Genomic DNA, 23,914 nt, shown 5'->3' with positions numbered 1-23,914 from the left:
AATAAATCTGTAAAATATTTTGCCACTAATTTTATCTCAGTATCAGTGTCTGACCTTAACTATCTTCTTCATAATATACAAGTCAAAATAGCCTGCTTTATTCAGATTTATAACAGCCAGATAGACTTTCCAGTAAATCCAAAATCTAATATTTCTGATACATAAAGGATCACGTCAATCAAAGTCAAAATCCAGAGTGGGTATATTTATTAAAGAAAAAAAAAAATGACACAAAGTGACCACAAAAGAGTGCATATTTTAACTGCACTTTGCATAAAATTCTTATCCACTACAGGGAGGATCAATAATGCAAGTATTTACAGACAATAAGATTAAACAAACTGTGGCACTATAAAGAATCATCTAAATAACAGTTTTTATTTCTAAGAACAATAAAAATGACCATACAAATTGGATGAGTGAATAGGCATATACTATATACTACCAATAATATGTCTTTTGATTCTGGAAAATGGTGGAGGAAGGGGTACAGATGATCTCATGTACAAAGCTAGGGTTGAATGTAATTTTTTGTAGTTGTGTGTGAATTATTAGATGATCCAAAAGACTGAAATCACACCATAAACAGAGTGTGTTCTCTATAGTTTTTTTTTAAAATTAGGTCCATTTATTCATCAATTTACTTGATTCCTGCTTTTCAATTAACACTAGAATCCCTGAAGCCTACGAAAAAAGTCGTAACACCAGGCCAACTTAAATTCCTTCGCACCTCTACATCAGCGTCTTTGTTTTGCAAATGTGTCACTAAGCACAAGCAGCCGGCTATCCCATCCCCTCCACTGACGCAGCTGAAGTTCTCCCAGCTCAAGTCAGTTGGAGTTGTATAGGGTAAATAATATATCGTTATTTGGAAAACATACATTTCATGTGTGTTCCGTGTCTACAACAATGTGGATAAATGTAGGATGACAGGAAATGCGAGGCAAGAAATGTTGAAAACATAAAACAGAATTTTTTTTTCATGTTATAATAATGACAAAATGCATACATGAAGCGTACAAGTGTGTGAAGACTGAAGTCCAAATATCAAATAATACTTCCAGAAAAGGTATAACAAAACAAGTGCGCCTTTATTCAAAAATACTGTATAACCAAAGAAAATGAAATTATTCAATTTACGTGTTGCTGCCAATATGTAAAAACCGAATCCTAAACGCCAATTGCATGGCTGGTATAGAGTTAAGAACGGCTGCGGGTTCGATCCCAGGTCTTCCTCGTAGGCTTCAGGGATTCTAGTGTTAAACTAAATGGACACTACACTATATGATACTTACATGGCCTATAAACCTAAAAAGCTCTACCCATAATTACTCAATTTATCCGTGCTACTTTGCACATTCACTTGTATAGTATATTCAAATCTGTAGCTTTGCAGTTGCTTTTCTTACTCATGGTTACTTTGTCACCTTTCAGCTTACCTTTCTCAGAAATTTTAAACTACAGTTTGGCTTGTATAGTTAATTTTGACACTCCCAATTTAAAATCTGCTAAGGATATATCCAAACTCATACTGGGATCTGTCAGTATTTCATTTTTGTTTCTCTTGTACTTGTAATTATTGATGTGTTTATGTTAAAATTTACTGTCATCTCATAACTGTGGTGGGCTGGCGCCCTGCCCGGGATTTGTTTCCTGCCTTGTGCCTTGTGTTGGCTGGGACTGGCTCCAGCAGACCCCCGTGACCCTGTAGTTAGGATATAGCGGGTTGGATAATGGATGGATGTCATCTCATAAGCCTTCTGAAGTGCCTTATATACAGTATCTCACAAAAGTGAGTACAACCCTCACATTTTTGTAAATATTTTATTATATCTTTTCATGGGACAACACTGAAGATATGACACTTTGATACAATGTAAAGTAGTCAATGTACAGCTTGTATAACAGTGTAAATTTGCTGTCCCCATAAAATATCTCAACACACAGCCATTAATGTCTAAACCGCTGGCAACAAAACTGAGTACACCCCTAAGTGAAAAATGTCCAAACTGTGCCCAATTAGCCATTTTCCCTCCCCGATGTCATGTGACTCATTAGTGTTACAAGGTCTCAGGTGTGAATGGGGAGCAATTGTGTTAAATTTGGTGTTATCGCTCTCACACTCTCTCATACTGGTCACTGGAAGTTCAACATGGCACCTCATGGCAAAGAACTCTCTGAGGATCTGAAAAAAAGAATTGTTGTTCTACATAAAGATGGCTGCGGTGGGCTGGCGCCCTGCTTGGGGTTTGTTTCCTGCCTTGCGCTCTGTGTTGGCTGGGTATGGCTCCAGCAGACCCATGTGACCCTGTTGTTAGGATATAGCAGGTTGGATAATGGATGGATGGACATAAAGATGACCTCGGCTATAAGAATATTGCCAACACCGTGAAACTGAGCTGCAGCATGGTGGCCAAGACCATACAGCAGTTTAACAAGACAGGTTCCAGTCGGAACAGGCCTCACCATGGTCGACCAAAGAAGTTGAGTGCACGTGCTCAGCGTCATATCCAGTGGTTGTCTTTTGAAAATAGATGTATGAGTGCTGCCAGCATTGCTGCAGAGGTTTGGGGGGGGGCAGCCTGTCAGTGCTCAAACCATACACAGCACATTGCATCAAACTGGTCTGCACGGCTGTCGTCCCAGAAGGAAGCCTCTTTTAAAGATGATGCACAAGAAAGCCCGCAAACTGTTTGCTGAAGACAAGCAGACTAAGGACATGGCTTACTGGAACCATGTCCTGTGGTCTGATGAGACCAAGATAAACTTATTTGATTCAGATGGTGTCAAGCGTGTGTGGCGGCAACCAGGTGAGGAGTACAAAGACAAGTGTGTCTTGCCTACAGTCAAGCATGGTGGTGGGAGTGTCATGGTTTGGGGCTGCATGAGTGCTGCCGGCACTGGGGAGCTACAGTTCATTGAGGGAACCATGAATGCCAACATGTACTGTGACATACTGAAGCAGAGCATGATCCCCTCCCTTTGAAAACTGGGCGACAGGGCAGAATTCCAACTTGATAATGACCCCAAACACACCTCCAAAACGACCACTGCCTTGCTAAAGAAACTGAGGGTAAAGGTGCTGGACTGGCCAAGCATGTCTCCAGATTTAAACTCTATTGAGCATCTGTGGGGCTTCCTCAAACGGAAGGTGGAGGAGTGCAAGGTCTCTAACATGCACCAGCTCCATGATGTCGTCATTGGAGGAGTGGAAGAGGATTCCAGTGGCAACCTGTGAAGCTCTAGTGAACTCCATGCCCAAGAGAGTTAAGGCAGTGCTGGAAAATAATGGCGGCCACACAAAATATTGACACTTTGGGCACAATTTGGACATTTTTCACTTAGGGGTGTACTCACTTTTGTTTCCAGCGGTTTAGACATTAATGGCTGTCTGTTGAGATATTTTGAGGGGACAGCAAATTTACACTGTTACACAAGCTGTACACTGACTACTTTACATTGGAGCAAAGTGTCATATCTTTAGTGTTGTCCCATGAAAAGATATAAAAAAACTACTGAAATTTCAGAACAGTACTTGTACACTTACTCTATTATTGCAGAGACTGAAGCAGCTGAGTTTTTTAAAGTTAAATTTATGAGAATTACAGGTGCGGTTAAAATCAAGGGGTAATGATCTGAACAATTTATAATAAATACAAAATATTACTTTAAAATTATTTAACAAAAAGTCAAAGGCAAATATGGAAGCTGAGAAAGGGTAACTTTCATCCAGTATTACAGAGTGTAATAATGTTGATATAAGAATGTCTGCAATAATACAGGAAAAGAAAATGACAAGCTGTGCTAGCCTGAAAGGACTGTTCTTGTTAAAACTTGTGCTCCTACTTTATACCCAATGCTGCTTGGGTAAGAATAGATTCCCTGGAACCCTGAACTGGTTATGTTAAGCGGAACATTAACCTATGCCAAATGATTAATTTTCTTATTTTTATTTTCAAGAGATTTTAAGAGCAATAGCAACTTTTAAATTCATTTTCTTCACAGCTTCAATAACAAGTGAAGGGCTTGTGGATAACCTTTACATAATAATTATAAGAGAAGGAAAACTTGTAAAACTTAAATGTTTCATTATGCAGTGATACTGAAAAATGTTTTATTGTACTGCTGAGTTCATGTTTTTTTCTACTACATTGTAATGTTATTAATTCTACTATACAAAACAAATTTTGCCCATACTTAAAGCATGGCAAATTGATCACATGAACTCATCAAATGCTGACAGAACAGGTTCTGTATTAGGCTTTGAGCAGGTAAATGCACTGATTTATGATAGACATTAACAAATACTGAGCAACATGAGATATATTAATAACATAATACATAACAGTTTCTTTCCTGCATTGGGGTCCCTAATTAAGAACTACTTCAAACATACAAATTAAATACTGATTTGATATTTTTTTTTTAATGTAAAGCAGAATACTCAACCATTTTCAGCGATGTAAGCCTGCAAAGGTGGTTAACTGCTGATTTGCAGGTTTACATTTCATGGATCTGCCTATTCACAGATTTGTCAACAATAATAATTAAATGGAAATTATTTTGCGAGTTCTACAATGTATTATAGAAAAGTACCAACAATGCTGGAGCCCTGCTACTTAGATGGACTGCAAAGCTCAGTAAACTTCAATGGTTGTGGTGAGGGCTGCTATGTGAAAGATGAGGGCGCTAGTTTTACATGTGAGCCATAACAAGCCGTCAGGATCACAATTGGTAGTGTCTTTTCATTTCAACACTTCACTGTACGATTCAATTACAGTTTTCCCTTAATTTATGTTCTTGTCCTGTGCTTGTTCTTGTGAGTTAGTCTGTATTGGAAAACATCCAACTTCTACAAATCTGCACATACACTGGCATCACAGGAGGACAAAACTTTAAGGATTTAATTTCATAACTACACCACCATCATCTGCATCTGCAACACTGGACTGTGTCATGAGTGTTTATCATATTGTGCTTAGTGTTTTGTTGGATTTCTTTTGTATTTGTAATGTTAATCATTTTTATTGTTTACTACCATAAACATACACCCAATTATAATTCAAATTTTATAAAAAGTTACATTTGCATCTTGATTAGTGCAGTAAGATTAGAATATACAGTAATCATGGGCCAGCAATGTATTTGCAGGCTTCGCATCTGTGGGAATTCCAGCACCCCTCACCCCATGTGAATTGCAAGAGATTAATGTATATTATTTATTTACACAACTAAGTCAGAATACTGATACAAAAACAGTATTATTAAGAATACCAAAAGGATTTTAAAAAATTATCATTACTCATCATTTTCAGGACTTGCTCATTCCACTACAATGTTTCATAAGCTTATCCTGGAAGTCCTGGACTCAGGACATAGTCATTGACAATATGCCAATTTCAGATGAACAATTCAGACATTTTTTTTTTATTTACCACTAATGTTCTTGCCTACTTATTTAAAGCAGAGTCATGGGGATCTGATGCCTATCTTGGCAGCATTTGGCACAAGGTGGGAACCAACCCTGAGTGTGGTACCGTTTCAGTGCAGGTCAAACCCATGCATACACTTGCAAAATTGTTGAAATTAGGTCCAGATTAACTGAATTTACATCTGTTTAAAAACTATTAACATGCATTTTCCATTCTTCCATTTTCAATGTCACTTTATGCAGTACAGGGTCAAACTTATCAGGATCCTGTGCTGCCAGCAAATTAGGTAAACCTTTAAAAAAACAAACAAAAAAACCAAAACCTCCATTTATCTGAATTAGAGTTTGAGAATGTTATGTTTTAATGGAACCAATTAATCAAGTACAATGATGTTTGCACAAACCAAGTAGAATATATCTAAGAATAAATGAATCAAACATAATTTAGATTGACAGTTTATCTGACTCTAGGATGTGAAAAACAATTTACAATAAAAACAGGAAATTATCTTATGTGTTTGTACAGAATTAAATTTTAGGTTACCTTTACAGTTTACAGTCTGGAGAATATTATGAAAGCCCATAAAACCCAGAGATCAAAAGTAAATCAAACTAGAGCTTTATAAAACTACAACTACCAAACAGAATTTGAAAGAGTACTGGTTAGACTTTAGCTTACATTTGTTCGATTTCCTCCAGCATTAATCATTGTGTAGATATTGTCACTTGAATTTGTGGAATCTGTATAATAAAATTTCAAAGATGGTTAATCTGCTGATGTGAAATTAATGACTGAAAGAAAATCATTTTCAAATGGCTTAATATTAATTTTTGGAAGACTTTTAGAAAAATATTTTAACATAATGATGATTACAATGAAAATACATCTAAATCCACTCAATACTTCCACATGAATTTCATAAATCTGACTTTTTAAATAAATATTTTGATGTATATATTTATAGTAAACTAGTCATTTAGCCCGTTACAATAACGGGCGCTAGAACAGTAGTGCATAAACATTAGTAGGAACAATCTATAGTAAATGGCAAGGGACTTTGACCTCATTATTCGCTGCGCCCAATTGAGGTCACCCTTTTGAGGCTCACCTTTTTGTGCGCGCCCTTATTGAAGGATGCCTGTGCACGCCCTTATTGAAGGATACTGTCTTGTACGTCCACTGGCTTGTACGTCCATAATATACCTTTAATTTTCTCTGGCGGTAATACAGGCGTGCACGTCGGTAATATGCCTTTAATCTCCTCTGACAGTAATACTGGCTTATATGTGGCTGTAATATGCGTCACTGTATTGTGTACCTTTAATTTCCTCTCGCAGTAATACTGGTTTGTATTTCCGTAAAACGCCTCTTTCTCTGACAGTAATATCGCGCATCGCACCGTGCCTCGCGCATGCGCACTTCATCAGAAGACACCCACACATGGACACCTGGACGCACATAGGGATTTTATATATATAGATACTTAAACAATATTGACTTTTTAATGTGGAAACAAAGCTTTTAATGTTTTTGCTCAGTTCTTACAAAGTAGCATCTTGACTTAAACATTTAAACAAAGGGCATTATTATTTTTAGCATTAACCAACAAATCATATAAAGGAAAAAACTTATTTTACATAATGTATGGAGCACTAGGCAGTAGTGAAAGGCTTGTAACTAACTGTAGGACAATTATTTAATTATATTTTATATAGCATTGTTCTAAATTTAAAGATAACACAATTAAAACATAAAATCAATAAGCAGTGTACAAATACATCAATATCTCTGCATATTGACATTTATAATTTCCAGTTGTACAAGTTAAACAGGTTTTTAAAACTTTGAACTGAGTAAACATAATGTGATGTAAAAGTATACTAAGCCCTTTTATTAACTGAGAAGAGGAAAATTAAAGTATAACTAGCCAACCCGCCGGCGTAGCACACGCCACATAATTATGTATTAATGGGTGAACACTTCCTGAACGACACAGTTGTCCAAATGGTGTGGGTTTGAGGATACGACTATGAGTGAATGAAAAGATAGACCTCTGGAGAGAGCAACATATAATTGTCCGTGACTGAAAGCGGGATCGTCTGGGGCGAAGAAGTCCACGCTGGTGAAAGTTACTTTGTCGGTAGGGATAAGTGTCAGTAGATTAAGGTTGACGCTTAATATAGCTTGCGTACTGAGATGTTCCGGAGTCACAGTTGAGAAACACTTTTTTAATGTCTTTTAAGCGCAGGGGAAAAAATGAACATGTGAAACATCTGTAATGTAATAAGCCACCAAGAAAAGTAACATTGCAACAATGCTATCTACAACCTGATCGCTGTAAACAGAAGTGAAAACAAAATCGAGCCCGGTGCATTCTTTAACTGCCTTGTTGCGCTGTGGTAGTGCTGCTGCTTTGCAGTAAGGAGACTGTGGAAGATTGTGGGTTCGCTTCCCGGTTCCTCCCTGTGTGGATAGCGCTTTGAATACTGAGAACACCGCTATATCAATGTAACGGAAGTATTAACAGGAAATTGTCTTCGTGTAATAGTAAAAGGCAAATTATCCGCGACAAACAAACTGTTTTACACGCTGCATACCAACCCGAGGTGTAGTATACGCCACATAATCACGCCGCTTTTTAAATGTTTTTTAAGCAGAGGGAAAAAAAAATGAACATTTGCAAAATTTGTAACGCTGCTTTCAGTAAGTACAATGCACACGCGTTTAATTTGTTGGCCACTTTTTGCCAGCCGTCTTTTCTGGTTTGGGCTGCTTTTGCAGTGTTACCGCTTGTGCACATTAAATCTTGAAATCCTTCGAGTAACTAATTAACTAACTAACACCCACCCACACACACAGCTTGTGTGAAAAAAATGCGCCCATTCTTTCATCATTTTGTTGCAGCCTATCAAAGACTTGCTAATCATGTTTTCCAAACTCAATATACATTGGCTTTTCACTCAGCGCGGGGGCGCGCATTCATCTCGGATTATTACATCCAGGTAGACTAATCTGCTACATGGCTGCGTTTGAAAAACTGACTTATCCTGGATGAGTTTCACCGGCAGTAATGATTAGGAATCCGGTTGGAACAAAACCCTGCAGCCATAGGGGTTCACCAGGACTGAGTTTGGGAAACACTGCTGAACACAGACGAAACTGCAGGTGAAGAGTTGGGGCGGGCAAAGTAGTTGCAGCTATTGATTATTCAGTGTTTGCCTGGGTGTCTGATCTGCTCGACGGGATCAGAAATGAAAGGAAAACAATGTGAAGGCAATGTCACAGGTGTTCCTGTGGTATAGCGGGTCCACAGCTCCCCTTCAAAAGGCCATTTTTAAATAAATAATCATTGCGCTCACAGCGTAGCGAGGGGCGTGGAAGTGTGGGTGAAACGGTTTCTGGGTGGAGTCGTGCTGGGGGCGTTTCTCCCCTGTGCAGTGTGCGAGCGAGTGAGGAGAGAGAGAGAAAGCCGGTACGTTAGAGAGAGCAAGAGCAGGCTCGAAGGCAATGTCACAGGTGTTCCTGTGGTATAGCGGGTCCACAGCTCCCCTTCAAAAGGCCATTTTTAATCAGGCGACTGACAGTAGTGGAGTCAGGCACAGAAAAGGTCAGCTGCTGAGAGAGCGTCTCGACTGTTGCAGGGCCTGCATCGGTGAAACAGAGGCACAGGGCTTATTGGTTTTTAAAGACTGCTTCCTTCATTGTGTTTTAACCTCAGTTTTAAAGGATTGTTTTAAAGATCCCATGGGATACCCCTCGCAAACTGTTTTACACGCTGCATATAGCGATTCACACCCACGAAAAACATGCCTCTATGAACAGTCAATGTGGCTCAGAGGTGCATGTGGACTCTAGCACAGACGAACATAAATGACGCTGTCTTTTCTGTGTCGTTGCATCCGAGTTGGTGGGCGTGGCTCTGCGAGTTGTCGTCGTATCCAATGGTCTTAGAGTTGGTGGGCGTGGCTCCGTCCTGCGTGCTTCCACGGATTGCTCTGGCGGCGGCTTAGTGAATTATATATATAGATTTTATACTGATCTTGGCATGGATAAATATCCTAATGTCTGTGGCCACTAAGAACAGACAAAGTATGGTGGACTCACAAAAGCTCTTAAAGCATTTACTAGGTAAAATAAATCAAATTGGAACTACTGAACAGCACCGTGAATCATTAAAAAGAGAAAGAAAGAAAGAAAGAAAGAAAGAAAGAAAGAAAGAAAGAAAGAAAGAAAGAAAGAAAGAAAGAAAGAAAGAAAGAAAGAAAGAAAGAAAGAAAGAAAGAAAGACTGACTGACTGACTGACTTAGGGTGTAATATTTTTGAGGCCAAGTCAACACACCAAATTCTGTCATGTTTCTCAAACCATTCCTGAACAATTCTTGCAGTGTGGTAGGGCACATTATCCTGATAAAAGAAGCCATTGTCATCAGGGAGTACCATTGAAATAGTGTACGTGGATTGCAACTAACTTTAAGTAAGTGGTGAATACCGATCCCCGGCTTATCAGCAGAACATTGCTCAGTGCATCACATTACCTCCATTGGCTTGTCTTCTTCCCTTACTGCATCCAGCTGCCTTCTTTTTCCCAAATAAATATTGCACACTCAATCATCCGTCCACATGATTTAACAGAAAATGTGATTCATCAGACTAGGCCATCTTCTTCCATTGCTCCAAGGCCCAATTATGATGCTCACATGACCATTATTGAGACAATGGTGGAGGACAGGCATTGCCATGGGCACTCTGACCAGTCTGCAGCTACAACGCTGTTTATACAGCAAGCTATGATGCACATTGCATTTTGAAACATTCCTCACATAGGCAGAATGAAGTTTTCCAGCGGTTTCTACTATAGTAGCTGTTCTGTGCGATCAGACAAGATGGGCTAGTCTTTGCTCCCATTCAAACATCAATGAGAATTGGGCTCCCGTAACCCAATCGCTGGTTCACCAGTTGCGTTTCCTCAAACCACTTTTGGCACTAACAACTGCATACCAGGAACACCCCATAAGAGCTGTTGTTTTGGAGATGCTCTGACCCAGTCATCATAATTTGGCCCTTGTCAGAGTTGCTCATATCCTTACACTTGCCCATTTTTTCCTGCTTTCAACACATCACCTTCAAGAACTAACTGTACACTTGGTGCTTAATATATCCTACCTCTTGACAGATGCCACTGTAAAAGGATAATCAATGTTATTCACTTCACCTGTCCATGTTTCAATAACCCATACATACAAACACATATACACATACTATACATGTATATACACACAAATATATATTTATGTATATTTAAAATATATATATATATTATTATATATTTTCCACCATAATTTGCAAATAAATTCTTCAAAAATCAGACAATGTGATTTTCTGGATTTTTTTTTTCTCATTTTGTCTCTCATAGTTGAGGTATACCTATGATGAAAATTACAGGCCTCTGTCATCTTTTTAAGTGGGAGAACTTGCACAATTGGTGGCTGACTAAATACTTTTTTGCCCCACTGTATATATATATATATATATATATTCACGGCATTCGTAGTCTGTGTCACAATCTGATTGTATGGGTGGTTACCTACCAGGTAACGCTTGTCGTTGGCCAGCAATCTGCTAACATCAGCCACGGTGCCCTCAGTTTGTGAGGAGCAGATCATAGAATGGTTGAAAAATAGTTTACTGTCAAATAAATGCAGAGTACGCGACACGTGTTTCGCCCTCATTCTGGGCTCATCAGGCATACACACTTCACTGCACTCCCTCTCGGGAATCGAACCTCGGACGTCAGCGCCAGAGGCGATGCCCCTAACGTTGCGCCACGGCGTGTGGTTCGTTTATTTGACAGCATGTAGATCTGGGTAATTACATTCACTGCATTCGTAGTCTGTGTCACAATCTGATTGTATGAGTGGTTACACCCGATCTACGAAACACGTGTCGCGTACTCTTTGCATTTATTTGACAGTAAACTATTTTTCAACCATATATATATATATATATATATATATATATATATATATATCTATATATATATATATATATATATATATATATATATATATATATATATATATCTATACACACACAGTGCATCCGGAAAGTATTCACAGTGCATCACTTTTTCCACATTTTGTTATGTTACAGCCTTATTCCAAAATGGATTAAATTCATTTTTTCCTCAGAATTCTACACACAACACCCCATAATGACAACGTGAAAAAAGTGTACTTGAGGTTTTTGAAAATTTATTAAAAATAAAACACTGAGAAATCATATGTACATAAGTATTCACAGCCTTTGCTCAATACTTTGTTGATGCACCTTTGGCAGTAATTACAGCCTCAAGTCTTTTTGAATATGATGCCACAAGCTTGGCCAGTTTCGCCCATTCCTCTTTGCAGCAACTCTCAAGCTCCATCAGGTTGGATGGGAAGCGTCGGTGCACAGCCATTTTAAGATCTCTCTAGAGATGTTCAATCGGATTCAAGTCTGGGCTGTGGCTGGGCCACTCCAGGACATTCACAGAGTTGTCCTGAAGCCACTTCTTTGATATCTTGGCTTTGTGCTTAGGGTCGTTGTCCTGCTGAAAGATGAACCGTCGCCCCAGTCTGAGGTCAAGAGCGCTCTGGAGCAGGTTTTCATCCAGGATGTCTCTGTACATTGCTGCAGTCATATTTCCCTTTATCCTGACTAGTCTCCCAGTCCCTGCCGCTGAAAAACATCCCCACAGCATGATGCTACCACCACCATGCTTCACTGTAGGGATGGTATAGGCCTAGTGATGAGCGGTGCCTGGTTTCCTCCAAACGTGACACCTGGAATTCACAGCAAAGAGTTCAATCTTTGTCTCATCAGACCAGAGGATTTTCTTTCTCATGGTCTGAGAGTCCTTCAAGTGCCTTTTGGCAAACTCCAGGCGGGCTGCCATGTGCCTTTTACTAAGGAGTGGCTTCCATCTGGCCACTCTACCATACAGGCCTGATATGTGGATTGCTGCAGAGATGGTTGTCCTTCTGGAAGGTTCTCCTCTCTCCACAGAGGACCTCTGGAGCTCTGATAGAGTGACCATCGGGTTCTTGGTCACCTCCCTGACTAAGGCCCTTCTCCCCCCGATCGCTCAGTTTAGATGGCCGGCCAGCTCTAGGAAGAGTCCTGGTGGTTTCGAACTTCTTCCACTTACGGATGATGGAGGCCACTGTGCTCATTGGGACCTTCAAAGCTGCAGAAATTTTTCTGTAACCTTCCCCAGATTTGTGCCTCGAGACAATCCTGTCTCGGCGGTCTACAGACAATTCCTTTGACTTCATGCTTGGTTTGTGCTCTGACATGAACGGTCAACTGTGGGACCTTATATAGACAGATGTGTGCCTTTCCAAATCATGTCCAATCAACTAAATTTACCACAGGTGGACTCCAATGAAGCTGCAGAAACATCTCAAGGATGATCAGGGGAAACAGGATGCACCTGAGCTCAATTTTGAGCTTCATGGCAAAGGCTGTGAATACTTATGTACATGTGTTTTCTCCATTTTTTTTATTTTTAATAAATTTGCAAAAATCTCAAGTAAACTTTTTTCACATTGTCATTATGGGGTTTTGTGTGTAGAATTTTGAGGAAAAAAATGAATTTAATCCATTTTGGAATAAGGCTGTAACATAACAAAATGAGGAAAAAGTGATGCGCTGTGAATACTTTCCGGATGCACTGTATGCGTATTTGTTTTCCTTTTCAGGAAGGAAATAAGATTTACTTTTTTGGTCCTAAATAATATACTGTAGATTCATAAAGAAGTAAATGCCAGCTTAAAAATAATTGCCATTTAGAATGACATCTTAAATTATTTTACGTGTAATTATTATCATGGCTTAGCAATTAAATGATCTCTCATCAACAATACTATCCTTCCACACTTTTCACTACCAGTGCTATAACATTGACATATTTGGATAAAAAAAAGGAACAATAAATGATGGTCACTCATAAAAATCAGTTAAAAAAGGCAAATATTTTGGATGATTGTAAAACCAGGCAATAAAATTACTGAGGATACGTGGATTTGACTAAAAAGCAGCAAGACTACAGACCTCTAACCCAGAAAAAAACACCAGTATTTATTACTAATGTCAAAAACATCAAGTTTACTGTGGGAAGCTACAGTAATGGGAAACTGTAATTACACATATATTGACTCTGAAAGCCCTACAAACTGTGGATCGCTAGAAGAGAAACATACAGATGTAATCAGTGACTACTCATTAACTTAACAGGGTAAAATGCAAAGTCTTTTTAGATGTGTAACTGAGGAGAAATCAGGACATAATTTTATGGGATGGAGATAACCAAACCATTAGGATACCATGACCATAGTAAAATAAGTTTCAATATTCGTTGACTACGCATATTGAAAATACTAGAAAGTGTAGACGAGTCTAAAAGACACAAATTGAGACAAACTTTACAGAATGCTAAGTAGCTGTGGAGCAGGTTTAAAGCACATTTAATACAATGCAGGAATATGCTAGGCTAACCATTGGATACTATAAAGCCCATAGAATCAGATAGACCTTGACAGAATTCAGACTTGGGCAGATATCTAGCCAATTAAATTTATTTAAATTAAAGTGTGCTGAATACATATGAAGGGAAGGTATTCTTATCCTCTATAGTGAGGCCTCAACAGATTATTTTGTGTATGTTTCATGTGTCCCTATTACAAAATAAGACATGACAGAACTAAAGAAAGCATAGATACAAATAAACCCATTCTAGAACTATAATGTATGAGCTTTAGGGAAAAATTAAGAGAGACCACTATGGTTTCCAGTATAAGCAAACATAGGTTAAGAGCCGATGTAATAGAAATGTCCAAAAGTATGAAAGAAATTGGTACAGTGATTTCCAGATGCTACCTGAAAATAAGTTCATCAGTAAGAATATGGAGGCAAAGTGGAATCTGGAGTACATTTTGCACAGGTTTTTCTTCACATAGTGAGCCACAGATATTTGGTTGTTTGGGGAACTTTAGAACTTGAGTGTTGAATACAAACTGATGGGATATGTTGGGCTGAATGGCTAGTTATAATCAAAAGTGCATTTTTTATTTTTTTTCCTTTTTTACATAGTTTTAATGAAAAAACGGTACTTACAGTAAATCATTGATCTTTCTATTTTATAAAATAATTATTGAAAAAAGTCCACTTTTCACTTTCAGATGTTCAATATATCACCTTTTGTAATCTACACTATGGACAATAAATAGTTCAATAAATAGTTATTTGTCAGGCCCAATTGTAATGCTTTCTTTTAATAGGTAACAAGAACTTCAAAAATCCTTGTTAGCAAGGCTCTCATGGTAGCCGAGTCAAAAACCAGTAATACCATACATTGGATTACACTAATAACCTCCAATTACAATTACTTAAAAGGCAATAGGCTCCATGGGCATATTATTGCATAGATTTTTTAATGATTCTAAACAGTAATTTTTATCTATAATGAACAATACATACATAACTGCTTAAAAATAAAATGGCAGTAAACAGAATAATGGAATAACCATGAAACAGATTTTTGTCTCTGACTGTTTGAAAAAGCACAAACACTTACTGTATAACCCCCTACCCCGTGATAATAAATGGTTATAACAAAGATTATGGACCATAAATATACTATACCTGCTGGGCTTGGCATAATCGGTGTTCCAGGAGGACCACCACCACCAGGAGGACCCTGCCAACAAAAAAACCAGAAAAAAAATCCATAATACATACAAATTAGAAATGTTGCAAAAGGTCTCTTCACTGAACATGGGTCATCTTTATCTTGATGTTATGATCACTTAATCGTGTTAAGGACATTTACTGCACAGCAATCTTTTTTTTTACTTTTATGTTTATTTTTATTCACTTATGTAAATTTTCCATTTTTCATAGTTTTTTTTCTTATTAACCATGATATCAGTTACAAATTATATGGAAGACAACATCTTAACAGCTAAACCTGTTGCATTTTCACCTTTATACAGGATCATCACTAAGTACCTGAAGATATTGAATATGAAAAAAGAAAAAAAAACAACTTGGAGAACTGAAGGATTCTATAAAGTGGAAGTCATTTTTGATATAGCACAATAAGAAATATATGGATCAGAATATCCATATATATAAAAAAAAAAAAAAAAAAAAAAAGTGTCCCGTAAATCAAAATAAAAACTTGCAGCCGTCCAAGGCTAATACTTCCCACACTTCATTAATGGCCATTCATTCATTTTTTTTTTTTAAACCTGCAGTACATGATTGTAGGATTTATATGTTTTGAACTATCCTAGACAGTATGGTAGCCACTCACCCATACTCAGCCAATTCAAAACTATGGAAGATTGGGAGGAAGCTGAAGTGTTCCGGTCCAGATTAAACTCACATACATAAAGAAAAAACAGAAAATCTGCGTTGGCCATTGAGTTTGTACATAGAACTCAGCAGCTGTGATGCAGGAGCAACACCTTAAATTATCTGAACTACAATTCACACAAACAAATACTCAGAAAATATAGCTCATATTACTCCACAACGTCACATCCATTTTATAGCCATGTTTAACTAACATAATATATATTTTTAAAAGTAATAGTTAACACTTTTAAAATAACTGCTGATTGTACAATAAAAATAATCGATATTTTATCTCCATAATCAAATTTGTGACTTTTGTTTTCAAGATGACTTGTGGTTTCAATAAATTTCAACCAAATGTACCAGCAAATAAACAGTGTATAGTAATGCATCTCCAAACATATAATAGAAATATACTTTTACAAAACTTTATGTACTGAAAAATACCTATGTTGTGCTTGTTTTGTGTTGAAATATGGAAATAAGCAACATTTATATAAAAAAAAAAAAATCGCAACTAAAACCAACTCCACTTCCAGCAAGTTAATTCAAACAAGCCACAGAAACGCACAGCAAACCTGCAAACAAAATGTTTAAGTCCAGTCCTCAACCTCAACCCTACTCGATCATGGGGGTTGCGTTCCAGAACCCCCTGCGAAAGGTGAAAATCTGCGAAGTAAAAACCATATGCTTATATGGTTATTTTTATATATTTTAAGCCCTTATAAACTCTCCCACACTCTTATAAATATTTCCTGCAAAGTTATACAGCATAAACCCTTTATATTCTCTTAGATATTAGGTAAGATTCATTGAAATTATGTATGTAAACACACTGTTTATATACTACGCACAAACATAAGTATCGTATATCAATGAGGACTTTTATTTAATATGTAATACAGTTTTAAACACATTGTAATAATACATATTTTAACAAAAATATTTATATTTACTGTATATACAGTAATGCACTAGTTTTACTTACCCAGTTATATTAGATATATTATGATTATTCCTTTAGTATTAGTATCATATTTCTAAAATACAAACACTGCAGTCATGTGCCATTTGCATTCTGGTAATGTTTACATTCTCAGCTGATTTCGGCTGGTAACACCGCCATTCGTTGCCAGTTGTAAAATGGTACAGTTCATTTGGAACATAATTTATTACTGGTATTACTATTATTAGGGAAGCACCGATATGGGAATTTTGGGCTGATGCCGATATCCGATAATGTCTATGTACTTATCTGCCGATGCCGATATACATATTCATAAGATACAGAGAAAAATGAGACTTGATCTGTCTGAACAAGAATTACAGACAAAGTGAACATTTATTTGTATAACAATTTTGCACACCACATTCAATCATTAAAAACAAATGATATCTGCCACATTTGGCTGGCTACTTGTTGGTTATATGGGAAACAGTTTTGCAGGTTGTTGCTTTAAATAACACTTTTTTCTCTTTCTTTTTGATGGAACAAATACAACAAATTCAACAATAATCGAAAAAATGAAAACTGAAAAAAAATGGTAAAATGTACAATGACAATGAAATAAGCAGTACCACTTAAGAATAACAACTTTTGCAGATTATTTACAATCATTAAAATGGCTTCCGCTCAACCACATTTGGCTGGCTATCTGATCCTTTGTTTTACAGTCTGTAGTATTAAATACCACAACTTTTTTTCTTTCTTTTTGATGGAATAAATCTAACCAATCTATAATTTTAAAAAACAGTAAAGCGTACAACAGTAAAGAAATAAATAACTTTTTTTCTGGAGGCTTATCATTCTTTTCTATTTTTTAAGCATGATGGGGAGGTTTTTCTTAACGAACAAGAGCATCTCTGCCTTGTTGCTGGAAATTGTTTCTCTTTTCATTGATCACATTAGAAGCCAATAACCTCTCGCTGTCCACGCTAGTACATGGGGCTGACAGGAACTTGCGTGCTACTTTGGCAATGGTAGGAAACAAACTCCAGTTGTTTTTCCAGTATTTCAGTGGATTTTCATTCCTCGGGATTGGTGCTTCAGAAAGAAATCCCTGCACCTGCCGAGTAGCATGCATACATATACAATATTATATTCTGTGTCATCTTTCATATCTAAAAGATAGATCTGCAATTTGGCTTTTACCAGGGCTGTCAGATTAAGATTAGAATCCTTACAATAAAAATAAGTAAATGGCATTTGAATTGAATGCATGTCTGTATTGTATTTGCTGTTTTTTGAAACATTATTAATATTGTTGCTTTTCACTGTAGATAAGGGGTGCCCACACTTTTTTGGCTTGCGAGCTACTTTTAAAATGACCAGGTCGAAATGATCTACCTACAATAAAAATGCTATATATATATATATATATATATATATATCTATATCCATTGTCCAACCCGCTATATCCTAACTATATATTTATTTATTTTAAAATGGGTGTGTTTAACACAGAAGATGCCGACCGTTTAACTAATGACTAATAACAATATGGGTTAACAATTTAGAAACACGTATAGGTTGATCCTAAAAAGTTACGTGCAAAAACAGATCTGTATAATCCCACACTAGTGTCCAGCACGTCTTAAGTAACATGAAGCCAAAGTTAGTGCGAGGTAAAACCAACAACTGCTCTTTTACATTCGATTACCGTTTTTCTTTCTTGCCTTCCAAGATTTTTTATACATTCGAATTATGTTAGAATACTGATATTCGATCCGACAGCCCTAGTTATTTACTTAAAACAATGTTGTAAAGATCTCCACAGAGCTTTTGCTTTTTTTTTTTTTTAACTCATCTCTGTTGTCATCTGGCTGTTTTCCTGAGGCATCAATGTGTTTTCTTCAAGAATTTCGTTGTACATTTCGAAGAGCGTGCATACCACCTCGTCATTTATCTTGGCTCTTTTCTGTTGTGGACCATCTATCTGTGATTCAGTCATTTGCATTTCGTTCGATGCAAGTTCCATCTGAGCTTGCAACATTTTGAGTGCCAGTGATTTTACATATGCATCGAAATAGCGGTCTTTGTATCTCGGGTCTACAATAGTGGCAACACAGTACATGGACTATGTAAATCTGAATGAAACGATTGTTTACAGCCTCCAAGAGAGCGCTTTTACTGGTTTTGACTCCGAAGTCAGTATGAGCGCTTTTAGTCAACAGTCATTTTAAAGCATTAACTGAGGGAATAACGTTAAAAGCCAAGGCTTCAGACTGGCAAAATTCTTTTGTCAGTTGTTTAAATGGAGCAAGGAGTGTGATTATGTTCTCGATCAAACCCCACTGATTAGGCGTTAGAGTTGCAGGTAACTCAAAATCGGAGGCATAAGCCCCAAGGTCTCTTTTCTGCTCCAGCAAGCTTTGCAGCATACAGAATGTGCTGTTCCATCTAGTTGAAACGTCTTGCTGAAGCATTTTTGGCTGCATACCAAATTCAGTTTGTATAGTTTTGAGACGCGAGTTGGCTAATTGTGAATGCTTAAAGTGACCGACTATTTTCCATGTTTCAAACATTCTTTTAAACGCCACAGAGAGCACCTGTGTGTGATCCGGAGCACTCTTGGGCGTGCAAGATTGCTTTCTGCAATTCAAACTTGCAGTCGATCCACTGAGTAGTTAAACTAAGCATACTAATAGCACTCATATCAGATGTCCATATATCAGTGGTAAAGCTTATGGCTGTGACATCTTCAGCAAAGAGTTTGTGCACATGACTTTCCACAATCTTATGCAACTCTGGAAGCGCTATGTCAGAAAAATAACGGCGACTGGGTATCTGGTAATGGGGCTCAAGATGCTTTCACAGTTAAGAAGAACTATTGACACCCTTAAACCAGCTCCCAGCCCTCTTGATATAGTACCACCACGCCTCTTAGTGGACGCCTTTGATGTTTTTTGGACCATCTTTACTAGCCATTATCAATGATTCTATAAGTGCGGGGGTTGTGCCTTCATTTTTTAAACATGCTGCGGTTCGTTCCTGTCTAAAAAAGGCAGAATTAGATCCTGGAGTTTTAGCCAATTTTCGCCCAATTTCCCAACTGCCATTTCTGGCTAAAATTCTAGAAATAATTATTTATAATCAATTGGTCGATCACCTTAACTCCAATAATTTATTTGAGATCTACCAATCTGGCTTTAGGCGTTTTCATGATGTTGAAATGGCCCTCCTGAAAGTATTCAATGACATGTCTATTATTACGGATTCAGGTGACGTGGCAGTCCTTCTCCTCCTTGACCTGTCCGCTGCCTTTGACACTACTGACCATGAGATATTGCTGATGCGGCATGAACATCTTGTTGTGCTTAAAGGGGATGCTCTTAACTGGTTCAGGTCATATTTAACTGGTAGACACTTTTCACTGACTTTAAATTCCTCTTTTTCATCTACTGCTCCTCTTAAATATGGTGTTCCTCAGGGATCCATTTTGGGTCATATTTTATTCTTTATATACCATCATCCTATTGGAGCTATTTTTAGGAAATTTAACATTTCTTTTCACTGCTATGCGGATGATACACAGGTTTATATTCCTGTCTGCAACTCTGCAATAAATCAACTCCACAACTGTCTTTCTGAACTAAGATCCTGGATGGCTAATAATTTTCTTGAACTGAATCAAAATAAAACGGAATTGCTTATAGTGGGTCCATCAGCTAAAGCCCAAATTGGTCTTGGACTTCTCGGCTCTCTCTCTGTCTCTTGCAAACCTCAAGTCTGCAATTTTGGTGTAATTTTTGACAGTAACCTCTCTTTTGAGAAACAAGTAAATTCTGTAGTCAAGAGTTGCTTTCTCCAGCTTCGTCTATTAGGTAAGATCAAGCCTTTTTTTATCTTCTAGGGATCTTGAGAATGCTACTCATGCTTTTATTTTTTCTCTTGCCTTGATTACCGCAACTCGCTGTATTATGGGATTAGCAAATCCCTCATACACAGGTTACAGTTGGTCCAGAATGCTGCTGCTCGCTTTCTGGTTGGGGCAAGAAAGTATGACTGTTTCTCCTATTTTAGCTTCTTTACACTGGCTGCCTGTCAGTTTTCAAATTGATTTTAAAACCTTGTTGCTAGTTTTAAAATCTTTACATGGGCTTGCTCCTTCCTATTTATCCGAATTGTGTGTTTTACACCAGCCATCCAGAGTGCTTAGATCTTCTGGTCAGTTGTCTCTTGTTGTCCCTCGTACCAAGTGTAAAACTAAGGGGGACAGGGCTTTTGCAGCTGCTGCTCCTCGCCTGTGGAACTCTTTACCTCATCATATAAAGGGGTCGTCTACAATTAAACTGTTCAAAACAAGATTAAAAACTCATTTCTATTCACTTGCATTCCATGACCTTCAGTAATACTGATGGTTTCCTCATTGTGATTATATAACATTACTTCTATTTATTATTTATTTTATTTTTATTTATGTTCATGTATTTTTATTTCTATTTACGTTATTTGTTTGTTTTTCATTTATTCTATTATTGTAAAGCACTTTGGCCACAGCATTCCTATGTTGTTTAAATGTGCTATATAAATAAATTGACATTGACATTCAAGATGGTGTCTAGAATATAATATTCACTGTCCTTGGTGTGTGACATTGCAGAACACTGTCTTGATTGTGGACATCATTTCCAAGAATGAAACCAGTCTCATCACTGATGATGACTTGCTGGCAACATAAAGGAGTGCATAAATCTTTGAGCCCAAAACCAGTCATGTATGCCTTGAATGGAGCACAACCACTCCAAGTCATCAGATAATAGTCGAAGGAGTTAACTGGCAACTGGTAGATGGTGTTAGATGTTACATCTCTTTAGACAAGGAAAAAGTGTTGACTTTGGTAGAAGTCTGTCACCAGTTATCTTGTAGGGTTGTTTATCTTGGCCACCAAGTGATCTTACCATTCCACTGTCAAATAAACTGCATACTGACTAAGGATGTCACAATGCCACACTTTTTGAATTTAATACCAATATCAATATTAATTACATTTTACGATACTCTGTACCTCCATTTATTGAGGTGAATAATATTGTGCCTTTTTCTGTAACACAATATAAAATATAGAAACACTATAATACTATATAAGTAAATTAGAATTGTTATTCATAAAGTGTCCAGTGTCTGTGTGTGTGTGTCTTCTGGTGAAGTGCGCATGTGCGGGGCACTGTGCGATGCTTCAAAGCAGATGCTTCAAAGGCCACCTGACGCGTCACACAAGACAGAGAGGGCGGGACCTATAAAATATCGCACGGCCGATCCAATCGGATTTCTGGAAATGAGGTAAGACTTAAAACAAAAGGCATGAAATATCCAAACGGGTACTGAGACGCGGAGACCAGCTTCCCCAAAGAGGTGGGATTAGTGTTTGTGGTTGTGCAAGTGTTCACTCTGAGGATGTCAGATTTGCGATTAAGAAGCCTGGCCCGATAAAGTGTCAGTCATTGAAGGGGTTTTCCTAAATATACATATTTTCATGATATTACAATAGGATGACTTTTAAAAGTAGATTTATTTTCGCGCACATAAAATCCTCTGCTGGGGAGACGCCACACATACAATAATCGGCTGCACGCCAGCACAGATTAAAATACTTGGCTGGGGAACTGCACAGTACTTGCTGGAGAGACGCCACAAGCACGATTATCAACTACACGCCACACATTACATCAGTTGCTGGGGAGAATCTGCTGATTGCCCACTGTTGTGACAGAAAATTAAACGCATATTACGGACATCAAAAGCCAGTATTACTGTCAGAGAAAATTACAGGCATTTTACAGAAATACAAACCAGTATTACTGCGAGAGAAAATTAAAGGCACACAATACAGTGACACATATTACAGCCACATACAAGCCAGTATTACTGTAACAGAAAATATTATGGACGTACAAGCCTATATTACTGTGACTACCTACTAACAACATGCCACCCAAAAAAGAAGAAAAAGATAATGAGCGTCGGAAAAACGCTAAAAGAGAAAGACTTAGAAGAGCAAATAGATCTATAGAGGAACAGGAAAATGAGCGTAAAGAAAATTCTCAAAGAGAATGCACTACTATTCTAGAGCCCGTTATTGTAACGGGCTTAATGTCTAGTTCATAAATATAAAAATACAACACAAGACTTGAATTTTTATGTGTGGCAGAGATGGGGATCTCCACAGTGTAACAACAAATAAAGTTTATAACCTTTCAGCATAGGGTTTATAAAGAATGATATATCATGAGCTACATAATTTATCTTGGAATGTATACATTCAATATTTATTCTCTTGCATTTCCTGTCCAGTAACTGAAAACTACTAACTAAAATCCATACTAAATACAAAAATTCAAATATTATTACACATGTATTGCTAAATTTGTGAATTCCAAGTGGACCAATTGATTAGGTTTGTAATATTTGCTATTTGCACCATTAGGTAATTAAAAATATTAAAGAGTAGTATTTAATGGATTACTCAAGTTAATTCAAATGCCTAAAAAACTTAGTTCTTTAATTTTCCAAATGTTTCTTTTTATATTTTAATGTTTCTATTGTTTAGGCTTGCATACAAATCCAGAACTTGAAAATTACTTGGGTGGGGGTTACATGAAATCAATAAATGTATAATTGTGAGGCAGCTTCAACATACCATTCAAACATATGTAATATGCTTTAACTTAACTTTAATTTCTTTCTTCTCTACTTTAGTTATAAATTTTTAAAAAAAATTTCTGAATCAAGAACTACTACTTATCAGTCTGACCTCATCCTCTTTAATAAAATCCCTGTGTGCGTCCATGTGTCCGTGTGTGTGTGTCTTCTGGCGAAGTGTGCATGCGCGGGGCACGGTGCGATGCTTCAAAGGCCGCCTGACGCGTCACACAAGACAGAGAGGGCAGGACCTATAAAATATCACGCGGCCGATCCAATCGGATTTCGGTAAATGAGGTAAGACCTAAAACATAACGCACGAAAAATCCAATCGGGTACTGAGACGAAAAGAGGTGGGATTAGTGTTTGTTGTTGTGCAAGTGCTCACTCTGAGGATGTCAGATTTGCGATTAACAAACTTGGCCCGGTAAAGTGTTTTCC

The 23,914-nt window shown here is 37.5% G+C and overlaps 2 protein-coding genes across 16 annotated transcripts in view; one reads left to right on the top strand and one right to left on the bottom strand.

The window, feature by feature from the left end:
* The window catches only part of LOC114659024 (single-stranded DNA-binding protein 3), a 213,538-nt gene that overhangs the window by 10,512 nt on the left and 179,112 nt on the right, over positions 1-23,914 (bottom strand). For all 15 annotated transcript variants that reach the window (XM_028811220.2, XM_028811218.2, XM_028811222.2 and 12 more), the window contains 2 exons: positions 15,115-15,169; positions 6,111-6,172 (listed from right to left, as the gene is read on the bottom strand). In XM_028811220.2, coding sequence (XP_028667053.1) covers positions 6,111-6,172; positions 15,115-15,169 — 117 coding nt within the window. The remainder of the gene's footprint in view (positions 1-6,110; positions 6,173-15,114; positions 15,170-23,914) is intronic.
* Positions 1-23,914, top strand: part of lrrc42 (leucine rich repeat containing 42) — a 287,985-nt gene that overhangs the window by 195,939 nt on the left and 68,132 nt on the right. The gene's annotated exons all lie outside the window — the stretch shown is intronic.

Source organism: Erpetoichthys calabaricus, chromosome 10 (genome assembly GCF_900747795.2).
Source record: "Erpetoichthys calabaricus chromosome 10, fErpCal1.3, whole genome shotgun sequence".
Classification (NCBI taxonomy): Eukaryota; Metazoa; Chordata; class Cladistia; order Polypteriformes; family Polypteridae; genus Erpetoichthys; species Erpetoichthys calabaricus.
This window is presented reverse-complemented; position numbering and strand designations above follow the sequence as displayed.